The 18,295-nt window shown below is 37.8% G+C and overlaps 1 protein-coding gene across 1 annotated transcript; it reads left to right on the forward strand.

Annotated features, from left to right (window-relative positions):
- The first annotated feature begins 11,945 nt into the window (after positions 1 to 11,945).
- LOC133289119 (uncharacterized) lies at positions 11,946 to 13,438 on the forward strand. The gene is made up of 4 exons (XM_061486991.1): positions 11,946 to 12,041; positions 12,702 to 12,726; positions 12,812 to 13,288; positions 13,374 to 13,438. Exons 1-4 carry the CDS (start codon positions 11,946 to 11,948, stop codon positions 13,436 to 13,438), a joined length of 663 nt encoding a protein of 220 aa, XP_061342975.1.
- The last annotated feature ends 4,857 nt before the right edge of the window (positions 13,439 to 18,295 follow it).

An 18,295-nucleotide genomic window follows, 5' to 3' on the forward strand; every position in this document is an offset into this window, starting at 1 on the left:
AAAGTATGTATCTTGATATGCATGTGTATTCCGCTTGCGGGAAAATTTTGTTTTCCCCCTCTCACATGCTACGGCCTTCAAGGCCCTCTTTTTACTTTCACCACCTATACGGTAAGCTTGAGTATGTAGTACATACAATATGGTGAGGCTGTGGGTGAGGTGCAAACGGTGTTCCTTGTACTATCTGTAGGTAATAGACATATTCCTGCATTTTTCTGGCTAGTAGAATAGTTACAACACACATGGCATAAATATCTGTTGCACTGCATTGAGTTTTGGAACTTATATTGAATTACTGTTTTTAGAACTTATATTGCACATGTAAGTGAGATTGGGGTGGAAGATCCTTGAGGATCCCTTGTCTTACTGAGATTTTTGTTTAGAGATCTCACCCCACGTTTGGGGCACCATTTCAGGTTCAGGTAATGCGGGGGTTAAGACCTCTAGCGGCAGGAGGTCGGAGCTTAGCTGATATTGCTGTTTATATGCTGACATGTTTGGATGCTGGATTATATCTGCTGATGATATGCTATTATCTTGTTATTATTATGTTGCTGTTGTTGAGACTATATTTGGCTGTGTTGCCCTATTTGGTGAGCATGGGGATTGTCCATGCCACATTGATTGACTATGTTTTAGTTTAGTTTTGATTTGTAATAATGTATCAGGATTATGTCCGGACTACGTGTTGTAGTTTCGTGATTTTAGATACTCACTGTTATTTATATATGAGGTATTCCAGTTAATGTTGAATTGCAATTACATACAGGCGATGTTTTTATGGAAATGACTAAGTAATCAACTTGGCTAAGTATAATGACATCATAATTGAAAAGAAGAAGATATTCTACTTTTTTAAATTAACCGTGGCTTAATACGATGATATGATAACAAACCGGATATATACGGGGTATTACACTCTTGAGGCGAACTGGCTGGCGAACATGACCATGATGAGGGTCATGCTGGAGGAGATGAGGGATGGTCCTGTTGTTGGCCAATATCCTCCGCCACCACCGCCGCCTTCACCTAGTCTGCAGGACGAGATCCAGAGCCATGTTGAGGGCACTGGTCAACTCACTGGGGTGATAGAACCCTATGTGGAGCCTGCTGAAGATCGTGATGTGATTGATCACTGGCTTAATGCTTTCTGCAAGCATAAGTCACCTTCCTTCGATGGGTCTTATGATCCTATTGCTGTGGCGAGATGGCTTTAGGCGCTCGATAAGATCTTTCGGGTCATGCAGTGTACTGTTCTGCAGAAGCTGATGTTCGCCACGTACATGCTGGAGGGAGATGCCCATAAGTGGTGGATGAACACCTCTCACGCTTTTGAGATGCAGGGTCATGTTATGACATGGCAATTCTTCGGGGATTGCTTTCTGGGTCGGCACTTCCCTTATGATGCGCAGGAGAGGAAGCAGGGGGAGTTCGACAGGTTGGTGCAGGGCTCGTTCTCTGTTGACGAGTACCTGGCCAAGTTTAATGAGCTTCTGAAGTTTGCACACTTTCGGATGGCTATGCCTACTCCGACCTTTTTGGCTGCTAAGTTCCGTAGGGGACTTAGCGAGGAGATAACCGTGCCTCTTGCTGGAGCGGCTTCGAGAGACTTCGGGACACTAGTGCAGCAGTGTCGGGACATCGAGGATGTCTGTATCACGAGTAAGGCCAAGAGGGCCAAGATTGCTAAGACGAAGGGAACGAGCAGTTCCACTTCCTGGAAAGACAGGAAGTTTGCTGTAAAGGGCAAAGGGAAGCAGTTTGCGGCTAGGCAGGCGCCTGGGCAGTTCAAGAGGACTTCTTCGCAGCAGGGAAGTTTTGCTAGGCCTCCTTCCACTCCTAGGTGTTTGGGGTGCGGAAAGAAGCATGCAGGACATTGTGCTATGGGACAGCTGATTTGTTTCCACTGTGGCAAGGAGGGTCACTACTCTAGAGATTGTCCGTCGTCGACAGCGAGAGCTGCTGTAGTTCAGGTAGTTCCACTACAGATGGTTCCCCTTCCACCGACTTCGGCACCTGCAGTGCCACCTGCTTCTGGACATGTGTATACGTTGGATCGTCAGCAGTCGGACCGAGCTCCGAACCTTGTCAGAGGTACTGTTTCCATTGGTGGATTTGTTGTTGATGCTTTGTTTGACTCCGGAGCTACGCACTCCTTTATTGCTACCCTGATTGCTGTGGGGTTTGAGTTGCCCATGTCTGTGCTTTCTCCATTGTTGCAGGTGACCACCGCCACCGGAGAAAAGTTTGATTCTACCACTGTTCATCGCGATGTAGCGTTTCAGTGGGATGGCTGTGAGTTCTCGATAGATCTGATAGGATTGCTGATGGCCAACTTGGAGATCATTCTGGGCATGGATTGGTTGTCCATAAATTGTGTTATGATTGACTGTTGTGCCAAGCAAGTGGTATTGTCTCTGTGTGACTCCACAGCCAGTTCCTCGCCATATATTTCATTGCTGCAGGCTAGGAGAGCCTTGAGAGAAGGGGCATTCGGTTATATCATGCTGGGAGGTTTGGTGAGTAGGACACATGGGGATATCACTGGAATTCCTGTGGTGGGGGAATTTCTCGAGGTGTTTCCTGAGGAGATTCCTGAGTTTCCGCCACAGCGGGAGATAGAGTTCTCCATTGATTTGTTGCCTGGTGTGGGGCCTATTTCATTAGCTCCATATTGGATGTCGCCACCAGAGTTGGCGGAGCTAAAGAAGCACATTGAGGATCTTTCAGCGAAAGATTTCATTTGACCGAGTGTGTCTCCTTGGGGAGCACCGGTCATCTTTGTGAAGAAGAAAGACGGGACTATGCGATTGTGCACTGACTATAGGCAGTTGAACAAGGTGACGATCAAGAACAAGTATCCCCTTCCGCGTATTGATGATTTGCTGGATCAGCTCAGGGGTGCTTGTGTGTCTTCAAAGATAGATCTCTGGTCCGGATACCATCATATTCGGGTGAAACCAGAGGATGTTTCTAAGACTGCATTTCGTTCGAGATACAGTCACTTTGAGTTTTTGGTGATTCCTTTTGGACTCACGAATGCACCCGCAGTGTTCATGGATTACATGAACCGGATTTTCCAGCCGTACCTGGATAAGTTTGTGATCGTCTTCATTAACGATATCTTGATTTACTCCAAGACTGAGGAGGAGCATGCGGAGCATATGAGGATTGTGTTACAAGTGTTGAAGGAGAAAAAGCTTTACGCTAAGCCTTCAAAGTGTGAGTTTTAGCTCAAGTCTGTGAAGTTTCTTGGGCATGTGATTTCTGCTGAGGGAGTTGCAGTGGATCCCAACAAGATTGAATCTGTGCTAGATTGGGAGAGGCCCAAGACGGTTGCTGAGGTTAGGAGTTTTTTGGGTTTGGCAGGTTACTACCGGAGGTTCATCAAGGGATTCTCCACGATGGTTCTTCCACTGACTCGCCTTACCCAGAAGGAGACTTCATTTGTGTGGACTCACGAGTGTGAGGAATGCTTTCAGGAGTTAAAGGAGAGACTGACTATCGCACTTGTGTTGATCCTTCCTAATCCTGATGAGCAGTTTGAGTTTTACTGTGATGCTTCTGGAAAGGGGCTGGGTTGTGTTTTGATGCAGACCAGTAGAGTTGTTGCTTATGCTTCGAGGCAGTTGAAGCCTCATGAGGAGAACTACCCTACTCATGATTTGGAGTTGGCTACGATTGTTTTTGCTTTCAAGATTTGGAGGAATTATCTGTTTGGTATGCAGTTTGCTGTGTTCAGTGACCACAAGAGCTTGAAGTACTTGTTTGATCAGAAGGAGCTAAACATGAGCCAAAGGAGATGGATGGAGTTTCTGAAGGACTATGACTTTGAGTTGAAGTATCATCCTGGCAAGGCCAATGTGGTAGCTGATCCTCTGAGTCAGAAATCCGCGAGTCTATCCAGTTTGTCGATTGGTGACTTTGATGTTATCGAGAAGTTTCGAGATCTGACGGCGACTTCCTTGTTTGGAGGTGCACTTCTCGAGTTGGAGACTGTGAGAGTCAAGAATGCGCTTATGGAGAAGATCCAAGATGCGCAAGTGAAGAGAGTGTCTAGATTACGCGAAGAACCAAGACGGTGTGTCTTGGAATGAGGATGGACTTTTGCGATTCCAAAAGAGGATTGTTGTTCCTCGAGGTCCTTTGACCGAAGAGGTTATAGCAGAGGCCCATAAGGGCCAATTCACAGTTCACCCTGGTGCTACGAAGATGTATCAAGACTTGAAGAGAAATTTCTGGTGGCCGGGTATGAAGAAGGACATAGTTGTGTATGTGTCCAAGTGTTTGATTTGCCAGAGGGAGAAGATAGAACACCAGAAGCCGTCTGGTAAACTTCAACCTCTAGATATTCTGGAATAGAAATGGGAGAACATTTCCATAGACTTCGTGGTGGGTTTGCCGAAGACTCAGGTTGGCTGTGACTCTATCTGGGTCATTGTGGACAGACTGACGAAGTTTGCCCATTTTCTTCCATTGAAGGTGAGCTTCACTACTGAGCAGTTGGCCAAGCTGTATGTTCGCGAGATTGTGAGGCTTCACGGGGTGCCCGAGAGTATCATCAGTGATAGGGACCTGAAGTTCACATCTCGGTTCTGGGAGGCGCTGCAGGGAGCTTTTGGTACTCAGTTGAGATTGAGTACATCCTATCACCCTCAGACTGACGGACAGACTGAGCGGACCATCCAGACCTTGGAGGACATGTTGAGGGCTTGTACTTTGGAGCATGGCTCAGCAATGGATAGGTACCTGCCATTGGTGGAGTTTTTGTATAACAACAGTTTCCATGCTAGCCTGGGCATGGCACCCTACGAGGAGTTGTATGGTAGGAGGTGTCGGACTCCTACCTGCTGGTCTGAGCTTGGAGATAGGTAGTTGTTTGGCTTAGACTTTGTCCAAGATACTACCCAGCAGATCCAGATGATCTGAGAGAAGCTGAAACAGGCGCAGAATTGCCAGAAGAGCTACTACGATGTCAAGCATCGTCCACTGGAGTTCAGTGAGGGTGAGGACGTGTTTGTGAGACTTTCACCTGTCATCAGTGTTGGTCGGGCCCTCGGAATAAGGAAGCTGAGCTCGCGATTTATTGGCCCATACTAGATCTTTGGTAGAGTAGGACCAGTTGCCTACCGGCTTGCCTTGCCTCCGAACTTGGCCAACATGCATGACGTGTTTCACGTGTCTTAGCTTCGGAAGTACATAGCAGATCCATCGCACATGGTGCAACCGGATGACGTGGAAGTTCGGGAGAACTTGAAAACTCCTGTCGGACCACTCAAGATTTTCGATTGTGGCAAGAAGCAGCTGAGGAGCAAGAACATTCCGATGGTCAAAGTTCAGTGGACCAAAAGAACTCCTGAGGAGTGTACTTGGAAGCGAGAGGACGAGCTTCTCCGGCAGTATCCCGACTTCCGAGACAGGTATATTCTGATTTTGAGGAAAAAATCCTAAAAAGGTGAGGTGAATGTAAGAACCCGCACCGTTAATTAAGGATGTTAATTTATTAATTATGTGAAATTAGGAAATAATTCCATAATTGAACCTAATAATTATGAAAAGGCTTAATTAATTATGGTAAGTGTTTAATAATGCTGAAAGTCGCTTTTTTGATGAAAAGTGCAGATACCGGTTCTGCTACCCGGTATAAATGTGTACCGGTGAAGTATCCCGAAAAATTATGAAAAGCGTGTATATGTCACTAGAATAATATATAGGACTTGTAAAACAAGTTTCAAGTTAAAATAATGAGAAATGGTGCCAGGACTGATACTGGCTATGGAAAAACGCGTACCGAAAAAGTGCTGCGAAAAATAAAATAAAAATATGATAAATCTTAGAAAAATGAGTAGGTTCAGATTCCAATGTTTGGGATTAAAATGCTAAGCGTATCTATTAATGCTAATACAGTGTGTTTAAGGCTTAAATGGACTATTTAAGGGCATGACACACACTTCTAGGTCAGATTCTTGTGCCTCCTACGTAGAGTTTTTCTAAAGAGCTGCTCCCACCCTTTCTTCCATGGTCTCCTTGCATGGAAAACCTCGAAGCCACCCCCTTTCTTTGATTTCTTCACCTCTAAACAAGTAAACACTTGGGTGTGAGCATTGGTGAGGGTGAAAGGTGTCATCTTCTGAGTTGAGGGTGATGTCTTGTGTGAGGGTGTGGGGCTGAGCCCTTGGGGTTGTGTTGTTGGAGCCTTGCTTGTTTGTGGGAGCTTCAAGTAATGATCTTTGTGAAGAAAGGACCCACCTTGAAGTGAATTTTTGTGGCCCTTTGGTTGCTGCTCTGTGGAGTGGCATTGAGAGCTCCAAATCACTGCCTTTTTCTGTTTTGAGAGCTTGGTAAACATACTCAACCTTTGATCATGAGTTTTGATGGTTAAAAATGGAGTCTTGGAATGTTTAATGAGTTGTTTAAGTAACCAACCTGTTTATGAACTTAAAAGAGAGTAAAAATGCATGCTTTAGCGTTGGATTGGGTTAAAACCCAACCTTTGGAGTGATATCTCGCGAAATGCAGAAATTGCATTCTGTCGCGAAATATCCGGATATGGATATCCGGATATGGATATCCGGATATGATATCTGGATATCGATATCCGGATATGGTCTTTGAGATATCCGAATGTGGATATCCGAAAATGCATATCTGGATATGATATCCGGATATTGATATCCGAATATGTCCCAGACAAATATGTGGGCCTTGAGCTTGTGTGGACTCATGGCTTGGATAGTTAGCTTGTAAGGTAAGCTTTCGTGTCCTCGATTTAGCCATTTTGTGGTTCCACCATACCCCATGAGGGAATGGTTTATATACATGTTGTGTTTACATGCTTTGATGATTGAAAATGCTGCTGAGCTTGATGTGCAAGGGCTTTTAATATGTATCTGTTGTTTCCACTTAGACGGTTAGCTTGAGTATGTGGCGTCATACAAGACGGTGACACTGTGGGTGGGTGCAAGTGGCGTCTTGCATTAGTGTGGGTAATAGACGTATTCCTGCATTCTCTGGCCAGTAGATTAGTTATAACACATATGACATGATTATCTACTATATTGCACTATTTTGGAACTTATATTGTTGAACTGTTTTTGGAACTTATATTGCACATGTAAGTGAGCTTGGGGTAGAAGGTCCTTGAGGACCCCTTGTCTTACTGAGATTTCTGTTCAGAGATCTCACTCCACGTTTAGGGCACTTATTTCAGGTTCAGGTAACCCAGGGTTTGAGACCTCTAGCGACAGGAGGCCAGAGCTTAGTTGATTGATGTTTATCTGCTTATGCTGACTATGCTTGGATGCTGGTTTATATCTGTTGATATCATGCTTATAGCTTCATTTGATGTTTTGTTGAGACTCTGTTGTTTATGTCGTATATTTGGTGAGCATGGGGTTTGTCCATGCCACATTGACTTGACCTTATGTTTTTAGTTATGAGTTGTAATAATGTATCAGGCTATTGTCCGGACTACGTGTTGTGAATCTGTGGCTTAGATACTCACTTATCTATTTATGAGGTATTTCAGTTAGCTGTCTTTTGTAATTTACATACAGGCGATGTTTTTATGAAATCGATTAAGTAATCAACTTGGCTAAGTTTAATGACGTCATAATTGAAAAGAAAAATATTTTCCGCATTTTTAATTAAGCGTGGCTTAATACGATGACATGTTAACAAATCGGGTATACACGGGGTGTTACAGGTACTACATAGTTGGTAAACCCCCAAACCCAAAAAGTTTATATAAATACCTACAAATAACAAACCCAAGCCCAAGCCATTGGTTGCTTATTGATTATTTTTACGCTTATTAAAACCCCTCAAAGTTGTTTAATAAAATTACTTGATACAATTCACACTTCCATAAACAAAATATAAAATCGATTACCAATTAGATATAGTAATCATCACGATACATATTGATCACTAGTTTTCTGTACCAAGTATCAATACACGAGATGAACATTGAAATAAATCTACATATTGAATTGATTTAGGAGAGTACAATATATAAAGAAACACTAATGAGCTTAACCCAGGCCTAATCTAAATCCTGATGAAATAAGGAAATAGATTTTTTTTTTTTTTTTTTTTGATAACATAGGAAATAGATTTTTATAAATAATAAAGATATCTTACAAATATTCTTTCCAACACTCCCCCTCGAGCTGGAGCGTATAGATCATAAGCAATGAGCTTGAACAAGAAAGAAGAAGAAACATAACATCAAAATAAATGAGCGGGTTGTAACAACTCTACACTAAACCTAAAGAATAATAACAAACATAATAAACTAAAATAAAATATTATCTATATATCGAATACTCCCCATCAAGATGGAGGGATACTTCATCTTGGGAAGAAAAAAACTAAAACAAAGCTTCATGAAATATAAGTCGAAGAAATCGACAGCAAATCAACTGAAATGACCATCAGTTTGAAGAGCTGGTAAAGAGACGGGAAAGCCAATCCCTCGCGGAGGGTGATATCTCTCTACTACCATATTAAAATTATGAAAAAGAGTAAGGAAATGCGGATAAGGATTCCTCTCGTTAGGCTCTAGATACCATGAACAGAACCAATTCAACCCAAAAGCTTAAGCTGATGGATGAAGGCTTTAATTTTAATGGTTTATACTATTCTCTAACACGCCCATACATGACAGCTCGTTGGGCTTGAAGGATGGATGATGCATCAGGCTCACCTACCTGTGCTAAGAAATTCCACAAGGCAAAGTGGAGGCGGTGAGAATCGAACCCGTGACATCAAGGCTCTGATACCATGTAAAATAACAAGAGATGAGAGGAACATTGGAATAAATCTGTATATTGAATTGATTCAGGAGAGTACAATATATAAAGAAACACTAATGAGTTTAGCCCAGACCTAATCTAAATTCTAATAAAATAAGGAAATAGATCTTTACAAATAATAAAGATATCTTAAAGATATTCTTTCCAATAATAAATAATATATATGAAATAGTATATCGCCCAGCATTTGGGTAAACTAATATGAACTTATTTTAACTTAATAACACAAATTTTAATAATGGGTACACAATTGTTTTTTGATAAAAGGAATTTTATCGTCCTTGCGGGGTTCTGCCAAACTCAACTGATTTTGTCGAATAAAAAAAAAAGTGCAAATTTTTTTTTCTTAAGAAAAAAATGATGTACATCTATATCTTTTGTTGTTGGAATATTCAAGTGTGATGAGTATCACATTGATTGCTAATAGACTAAGTTAAACCAGCCATTAATAGTGAACCTCCGCCACGAGCTTTTCCTGGACCGCTTAATAATTGTATACAACTGGGATTAAGGTTTCCTTGTAAATAGTACTACAATTGATTAGTATGTGATTTATAGCATGACTAGCATCCCAAAAAAATAAATCACTTTAAATTAAAAAAATTAAATTTCAAGAATTTTGTAAAAAGAGTAATCTCTTAAATAATTCTTTATGATAAGAATAACAATTTAATGCTTTAAAACATAAGTTAACAGAAAATCAGTAATTAAATAAAAATAAGATCTTTAATTAAATGCGTATAAATTTATAAAATCTCATACAACCATTTCAGTATTATTTTTACCAAAAAAAATAGTATTATAAATTTATAAAATCTCATACAACCATTTCAATTTATTTTTAAGTTTTTTCTTTTTTTTAAAGAATGTTGGGATCCACCATATGAATACAGGAGAACAAAAGTTTCCTGCAACATGAGAATCGATTTCACACATACACACATATATATATTTATGTGTATGGGATATAATCTTATCTCCTATAATATGTGAGAAATTTTAAACCCATATAACCTCAGATAACCCGACACGCAACTTTTTAGAAAAAATGCATGTCAGACACGTGTCCGACACGGGCACGTTCCGACACGTGGTCAACATTTTGGGACACGCGGTCAACACTCTTACGCGTTCCGACACGTTTTTTCGACACACAATCAACTCTTTTCGACACGCGGTCAACGTTCCGACACGCATCGGACACGTTCTGACACGTATCCGACACGTTTTTATTTTTTTTACTCTTAATTTTATTTTACTAACAAAACATAAAAAATAATTTATAAATCAGTTTTTTCCTGTTATGAAATTTCACATTAAAAATTAACAAGATACGAAATTTTTTTTTTATTTATATGAAATTTGAATATTTGATTAGTTATGTGACTTATTATGGACTGTTATATGTATTAAATATAAATTATATTATATATATTAAAAATAATATTTAATATCAAAACGTGTCCCAACGTGTCAAAATATGACATTTTTTAGAATTAACGTGTCGGCGTGTCGTGTCGTGTCGTGTCCTACGTCCTGTGTCAATGCCCGTGCATCATAGCATATAACAAATAAATTATGGGTTCGATTACCAAAAAAAAAAAATTTATGGGTTCTTTTTTTAAAGTTATTTTAGATAACTTTATCTAATATTCACCGAAACGACGTCGTTTAAGAGCGAAAATCATGGTGTATTTGTAATTTTGATTTATTTTAGAGTTATAATTGTCTTTATCATTCTAATTTTTTAATTTTTCAATCCCAATATGACATCGTTTTGGTGAACATTAGATAAAATTGTCTAAAGTAACATTAGATACTTTCCCCCCATAAATTATTCTAATAGTAAGTATTGTAAGGTGCCATTCACGTTGTTTAAATCTCGTCTACTGATTGGATCTATCAATTTTTATAACATTGAACCATTCTCTAAAATAAAGAAGCAATAAAAATAGGATGGAGTAAAAAGTAGATAACAACATGGGGAACAGTGAAAAAAGTGCCACAATTTTATAAAAATAAATTTCCTAAATACCACGTAAATAATAAAATCTTCCAAAGTGCCACACGTACAAATTCGCTACAGCAAGTAGCAAACTCTGTTTACAAATGTAGCACGTTTCTAGTGGCCACCTAATTCGCTACTGATAGTAGCGAACTAGGTGATCAAAATGTCAGTCTGCTCTGAGCAAAAGTAGGACATGTGGTAGCCACTGAGTAATTTGCTTGCTGGCATAGCGAACTAGGTGTGACATGTCAGTCTGCTCTGAGCAAAAGTAGTACACGTGACAGCCAATGAGTAATTCTCTTATAGGCATAGAGAATTAGATACCCTGCTCTGACCAACAGTAACACATGGCAGAAGAAGTTCATTGTGGGGCACAACAAATTTGGTTGTCTTCCATGTGGCAAATGCATTATCAGGTCTAGTGAATTTATTGTTATTTATACCTAACCTTATTTCCCTCCCTACTAGTGACACATTTGTTTGATTTCTTCATTTTCATTCTTACCTGTGTTTTTGCTTTGGTGCTTCGATTATTTCTTCCTTCTGTTTTATTTTTATTTTTATTTTTACATAATGAGTGACAGTAGCAATGATTTAATCGCCATTGTATGGGAGAAGATATTCTGGACCGAATGGTCAAGTTTTTGAAGGACATAAGAAAATATTTCGCATGAGACCCCGATGTAAGTATAATGAACTGAAGAAGATAATATATAAGAAGTTGAGATTACAACAAGGTGAATCTCTCTCTCGATTGACTACAAGATACGCATCGGTCCCAGAGCAGTGGGTTGCTGCGAAGATTATTGATGATGAAGATGTAATGTTAATAGTAGACATATTTCGAGATCATGGAAGCTCCACATTTATTGAACTATATACGGAAGTAAACTCTAGTGGACAGTCAACCACTTAACATTCCCTCCCATACATTCACTCCATCAATATTAACAGGGAGCCGCTGGTCAAACTGAAAGATAGGTTTGTGTCAACCCCACCCCCACCAATGTCTTCTGAAATGCTTTTAGCCCATGACATGTACCATCCATCTTAGCGTACGGACAGTTTCGAGGAAGAGGTGGACGAACATCTTGTTCCAGACAGTGACTCATCAGATACTGATGTCGACGGTGATTTCGATTGTTGTTCGTCTAGAGCAATGTGTCATTCGATTCCTTCACTGGGCATTGTCAGAATGCATGACTCACCAGTTACTGGTTAGTAACCGTAATGGTTAACATTGTTTTTTAACATAATTATTCTTGACACATTTGAGAATAATGAACATATATGTGATTAAACAACAGATGATAATGTACCTTTTTGTCTCAGATAAGCCATTACATGAATATTAATTGGGCACACCCAGATCAGAAGTTAGATGAAATGGATGGAGAGTAAATACCTAACTGGTAGATAGGTCAAGAGCTATATAAGGACAAGATGTTTGAGAGAAAGAAGGATGTACATATGACAATAAAATAATTTTGTATGGTGAATCATCGCACAACCGTTGTAGTAAAGAGTGATATCAAAAGTTTGATCATTGTTTGTGAAAATCACAATGACGATTGTCCATGAAGGATTAGAGCATACGTAAAAAAAGGCGGCCCTGAATGAGTTATTGGCAAATGGAATAACAAACACATATGTGATAGTCAAAGTCTTTTTCAAGATGACAAGCAGCTGGACTCAAATCTCATTTGTTCATTGATCATAAGTATGTCTAATAGTCTTTTTTATTTATATTTCCGGAATGATTACTAATACATTATTGTTTGACCAAATTCATAAATGATAAGGGAGGAGCCATGTGTTAAAATTTCTCTAATCCAGGAAAGGATAGAAACAAATCTTGGATTTCATATATCTTACAGGAAGGCATAGAAGGCAAAGCAAAAGGTAATTGCAAAATTTTCTAGGGATTGGGATGAGTTTTACGCATTCCTGCCAAGATGGTTGGATTACATATTGCTATTTTCTGCAGGGTCTATTTATAAGCTGGATCTGAATGATCATTTTGATGTTGGACTCCTTGATCGATCTCACAAGGTGTTCCATAGGGTGTTTTGGACATTTAAACACTATTATGATGCTTTTGATTATTGCAAGCCGGTAACCCATATTGATGGTACCCACTTATATAGGAAATATCGAGGAATGCTTTTGATTGCTACAATAGTTGAAGACAACAATTATGTCCTGCCAATTGCATTCATAATTGTTTTCGAGGAGAATCTTGACAACTGGTCATGGTTTTTGACATTGATTTGGATACATGTGACTCAAAAACATGGAATCTGTCTTAATCTGATCGACATTCGGGAATCTTGTCTGCAGTCACCAAATTGGACTAGGATGGCATCCACCCAAGCATACCATGTCTTTTGCCTTCTCCATCTCGGGACTAATTTCAATCACAAGTTCAAGAATATGATGTTGAAAAAGCAAGTGAAGAAGTTAGGTATGTATATGCATATGTGCATATTTTATAACATCATCTTGTGTGAAATTAGGTACTTATATTCTGTTTGTGCTTGTATATGTAGGTTATACAACCTCGCACTTAGACTTTGATGCTGGATTAGAAACATTTAAAGAAGCAAGCCCGTAGATAGCTGTCTGAATTAATCGCATCCCTAAACAGAAGTGGAGTATCGCTTATGATGCTGAGGGAAGAAGGTCTGGCCACATGACCACAAATATGTCAGAGTATGCTAACAAGGTTTTTAAAGGTGCCAGAAACATGTCTATCACGTCATTGGTGCGGATGACATATGCTAGACTAGTGCAATACTTTTTGACATATGGCCAAGAGGCTCGTGAAGAGATGGTGAGAGGTAATCCATACACACGATCCTGGACATTGCGATCCTCAAAGGTATTCCACACATATGTGGATATATGTTTCTCCTGTAATGTCAGGAGAGAACAATCGCAGGGACCTGGGTCAATCACACTCCGCGGGGACCCAGGACGTGAGGGTTCATCATGCTCCATGGATCTATTAAGAAGAATAATTAAATTATATCAATATTTTTATTTATAATTATTAACCTAAACAGTAACACTTAAAATATCCTATAACCGTATGTTTTGAGACCTAAAGTAAACAATATTAAAATAAAAAATGTCAAACATAATTCATATTTTAAATCTTAAAATATAAAATAATTCACCAACTATCCTAGATATAATGTCTATACAAATTAATATAACAATATTAACACTTGGGCTCTATGCTAGGGTAACAAAAAAAAAAATGTCCTCTAACTTAAAGTTTTGGACCTAAAATCAAAATTATTAAAATAAAAAATACATAACATAATTTAAAATTTATAATAATTCACCAACTATCCTAGAGTTTTAATTAATATAATAACATTAACACATGTGCTTTATCCTAGAGTTTAAAAAAAAAATCCTCTAACCTAAGGTTTCAAGTCCTAAAAAACATATTATTAAATAAAAAATATAAAACATACTAAAATGGAATTTATAAATTTAATTTTAAAATATAAAATAACACATCAACTATCCTACATATTAATTAATGTCTATACAAAGGAATATAACAATATTAACACATTGGTTCTATCGATATCCTTGGTTTCAAAAAATATAACATATCTTCTAACCTAAGATTTCAACTCTTAAAATACATAATATCAAGAAATTAACACCCACTAATAATGCATAAATAACAAAATATAAAGCACTAACCTTGTGAAAGATAAAATGAAGTCCTTCCGTGGTACTTTGAGAAATTTTACTATTTGCATGACATTTCAACAATTTTTTTTTAATTGGTGGCACTTTGGTCATTATTCTCAACATAAGTGTCCTAAAATTTATAATAATAGAGTAGTGTTATATTTATAAATTTTTTGTTTACAAATTATATTATGTATTCCGAAAAGTAAAAATAAATAAGTATGTACTCTTCGAAATATATAATATAATTTATAAGAGTTTTAAAATAATTTTTTTATAAAAATAACATTCTTTAATAATAAATGGGAAAAGTAAAACTTAACACCTTATATGAGTGTCATGAAATTATAGGGAGACAAAAAGTGGGTCAACTTCATTTAATAACTTCAAATAAAGCACTTTTAGCACACATATTAGAAACTTAAAAGTAGATGTGGTGTCGTATAGAGGGAAAAGGGATGAAAAGTAAACAAAAGAGAAAGTGACAACACATCCATATACGTGTGAAACAATTACCAAGATCGGGCGAAAAAAGGTTTTATGTGATACCGTATAGAGGGAAAAGGGATGAAAAGTAAACAAAAGAGAAAGTGACAACACATCCATATACGTGTGAAACAATTACCAAGATCATAAAGGGCAAAAAAAGGTTTTTTTTTTTTTGGTGGGGGGAACAACTCATTTGAAACGTGGCTAATTTCAGTGTCACCACTCACCAATATTGATATTTATTATATAATTAAAGATGTTGATAATGTTAGATTGAATAGTAATACACCATAGATAATGGCATAAAACGATAGTAATTACTTGTTTTATGGGATTGTATTATCTTCTTCTGTAGAAGATGAAAACTTTTTCCTACAGATTCATATGTGATGTGCTGTCATTTGTTTTATTTTTTTTTCTTGTGTTTCTTGGTGAGTTTCATTTTTGATTGAGTGTGTAGGAAAAAAGATTTTTTTTCCTATCACAAAAGAGTCATATTTCCCTTGTTTTATTGTTGTCTGGTTGGTATAACCCAATTTTTCGCTAAAGTTTTGTCTTATTCTTACTGTAGAGAGCAAGTGAACACGTTCTACTGGTCACACGCACACAGAAGTAACGTTAATTATACAACATGTAGGACTAAAACTGAACAAATGATAAAAGATCATATGTAGGAATAGAATTAAATAAATGATATTTGATCAAGTACGAGTTGGGTAAAAAATATTTAAATCTAATATCATTACATGAAGTTTTGTATTACCTAGAAAAATCATATATTACGATGTATTAAAAAAATTTGTTAACATATTTTATTGAAAACCTTAAATAATTACAATTGTAGACAGTGAGGGGATGGTTGGTAGAGGTATAAATTTTAAAATAATGAAAAACTGAGATTGAAATTCCTATTTACCTTTAGGATTCCAATTTATGAAACAAAATCCCATGTAAAAATATCACCGGATGTGTAACACTCTATTCTGGACCGGTGTATTAACCATACTTATAATATTAAGCTTAGTTATAATCACGGTAATTGAATTAAAATATTGTAAACTTCTTTCTTTAACACATAACGTTTTCATTTTAAAATAACCGTATTCAAAACAATTCCCTTAAAATGATCATAACCCAAAACATTTGCGGAATATAAATTTTACTACTTAAATATCACACAGAGCACATACAAATAATGCTAAGTGGTTCCCATAAACCAACGAAGCAATGATACATTTTTAAGTGACGTACCAACCTTATATAGGTTCGGTTTTGTGAAAACTACACTTGACATGCTGATAATTAAATTCCTATATTCTAGAATGTTAAACTAGACATTATAAGCTTTCTAACGAGGTATCGTGAGAAGCTTAATTTGGACTTCTACAACTCCAAATATCTTTATCGCAAGTTTACTGTTCAAAATTGTCAACATACATCAACAACGAGAACTGCACTGCTTTACAGCATTGCAGACTGCAGTTGTAAGAACCCGCACCGTTAATTAAGGAAGTTAATTAATTAAATATGTGAAATTAAGAAATAATTCCATAATTGACCCTAATAATTATTATGAGGCTTAAATAATTATAGAAAGTGGTTAATAATGCTGAAAGTCGTTTTTTTGACGAAAAGTGCAGATACCGATTCTGCTAGTCGGTATAAATGCGTACCAATAAAGTATCCCGGAAAAATATAATAAGTGCATGATAATTCCTAGAATAATATATAGGACTTGTAAAACGAGTTTCAAGTTAAAATAATGAGAACTGGTGCCAGAAACTGATACTGGCTATGAAAAGCGCATACCGGAAAGGTGCTGTGAAAAATATAAGAAAAATATGATAATTCTTGTAAAATCGAGTAGGTTAAGAATCCTGAGTTTGGGATTAAAATGCTAAGCGTAGCAATTAAAGTTAATATTATGTGTTTATTGGTTAAGTGACTATATAAGCTTAGTGGCACATGATCCTAGGTCATATTGGCTGCCTCCTATGTGAAAATTCTGAGTCTTTGAAGTTAGCCTTGCCACCTTCACCTTCCCTCACTCTCTTGAGCCAAAGGAGCCATTTTTACTCTTGATTTCTCTACCAAAACACCATTGCCTTGTGTGGATTGGCCTTGTGAGGTGTGAGTGATATCATTTTTGAGTTTGGTATCCCTGTTTTGTTGGGTTTGAGAGCTGAGTTTGAGAGTTGGGTTGTGGGAACCTTGGTGATGACATTTTGAGCTTCAAAGTTTCACCTTTGTGAAGAAAGAACTCATCTTTGTTGGTCCATTTTCGTGCTCTACAAAGTCAGTACTTTAGAGTTGTCTTGTGAGCTCCAAGAGCACCTTTTGTTGGCTGGTTGAACCTTGGGTAAGTGTTACCACCTTGATCTTGAGTTTATTGGGTTAAAGTTGATGTCTTGGCATGTTTTATAAGTTAAACAAGTATGTAATCTGAGTATGAACCTAAATGTGCCTAAAAATGCATGCTTTAACGTGTATAAGTGTTAAAAAGGGAACCTTGGATGAATATCTTCGCGAATGCAGAAGCTGCTGTCTGTCACAAAATATTCGGATATGGGGTCCCTTGATATCTGAATATGGATATCCGGATATGTCCCCGACAAATATCCGGATATTCTGGGTTTGCGAAGAACAGTAGCTGCACTATTCATGCAGTGGGCTATTAGGGGTTTGTGAACCCTAGATTGTTGAAGTTGAACTTCTGTTTTAATTGAACTAAGTCAGAATCATTGTGATTAAGGGCTTGTGGCTTTGTGTGAAGCTTTAAGACGTAAAGCGTAAAGAAAGGCGTTGTCTTTATGTTGTATACTTGTAGAGTATGATTGTTGATATATTATTGGTCCATAACAGATTGTGATACTTCTGTGTTTGGGCTTTGAGATTGTGTTGGACTCTTGGCTTGGATAGCTAGCTTGCAAGGTAAGCTTTCGTGTCCTCGGTTTAGCCATGTTGTGGTTCCACCATGTCCCATGGGGGTATGGTTATATGCATGCTATGTTACATGCTTTTGATGTTTTGGAAATGCTATTGAGCTGTTATATGCTAGTGCCTTTATGATGTTCCACATATACGGTAAGCCTGAGTATGTGGTACATACAATATGGTGAGGTTGTGGGTGAGGTGCAAACGGTGTTCCTTGTACTACATGTAGGTAATAGATGTATTCTTGCATTTTTCTGGCCAGTAGAATAGTTTAAACACACATGGTATGAATATCTGTTGCACTGCATAGTTTGGAGAACTTATATTGAATTAC

This window comes from Gastrolobium bilobum, unplaced genomic scaffold (genome assembly GCF_033153095.1).
Source record: "Gastrolobium bilobum isolate Gb01-03AN ecotype WA unplaced genomic scaffold, APGP_CSIRO_Gbil_v1 utg4504, whole genome shotgun sequence".
Taxonomy (NCBI): Eukaryota; Viridiplantae; Streptophyta; class Magnoliopsida; order Fabales; family Fabaceae; genus Gastrolobium; species Gastrolobium bilobum.

Bases quoted from the DNA above. Each gene is read 5' to 3' on its own strand.
- LOC133289119 (XM_061486991.1), top strand. From the start codon at position 11,946: ATGTCGACGGTGATTTCGATTGTTGTTCGTCTAGAGCAATGTGTCATT. The intron at 12,727-12,811 runs GTAATTGCAAAA...TATTTTCTGCAG, and splicing joins CATAGAAGGCAAAGCAAAAG to GGTCTATTTATAAGCTGGAT. The intron at 13,289-13,373 runs GTATGTATATGC...TTGTATATGTAG, and splicing joins AAAGCAAGTGAAGAAGTTAG to GTTATACAACCTCGCACTTA.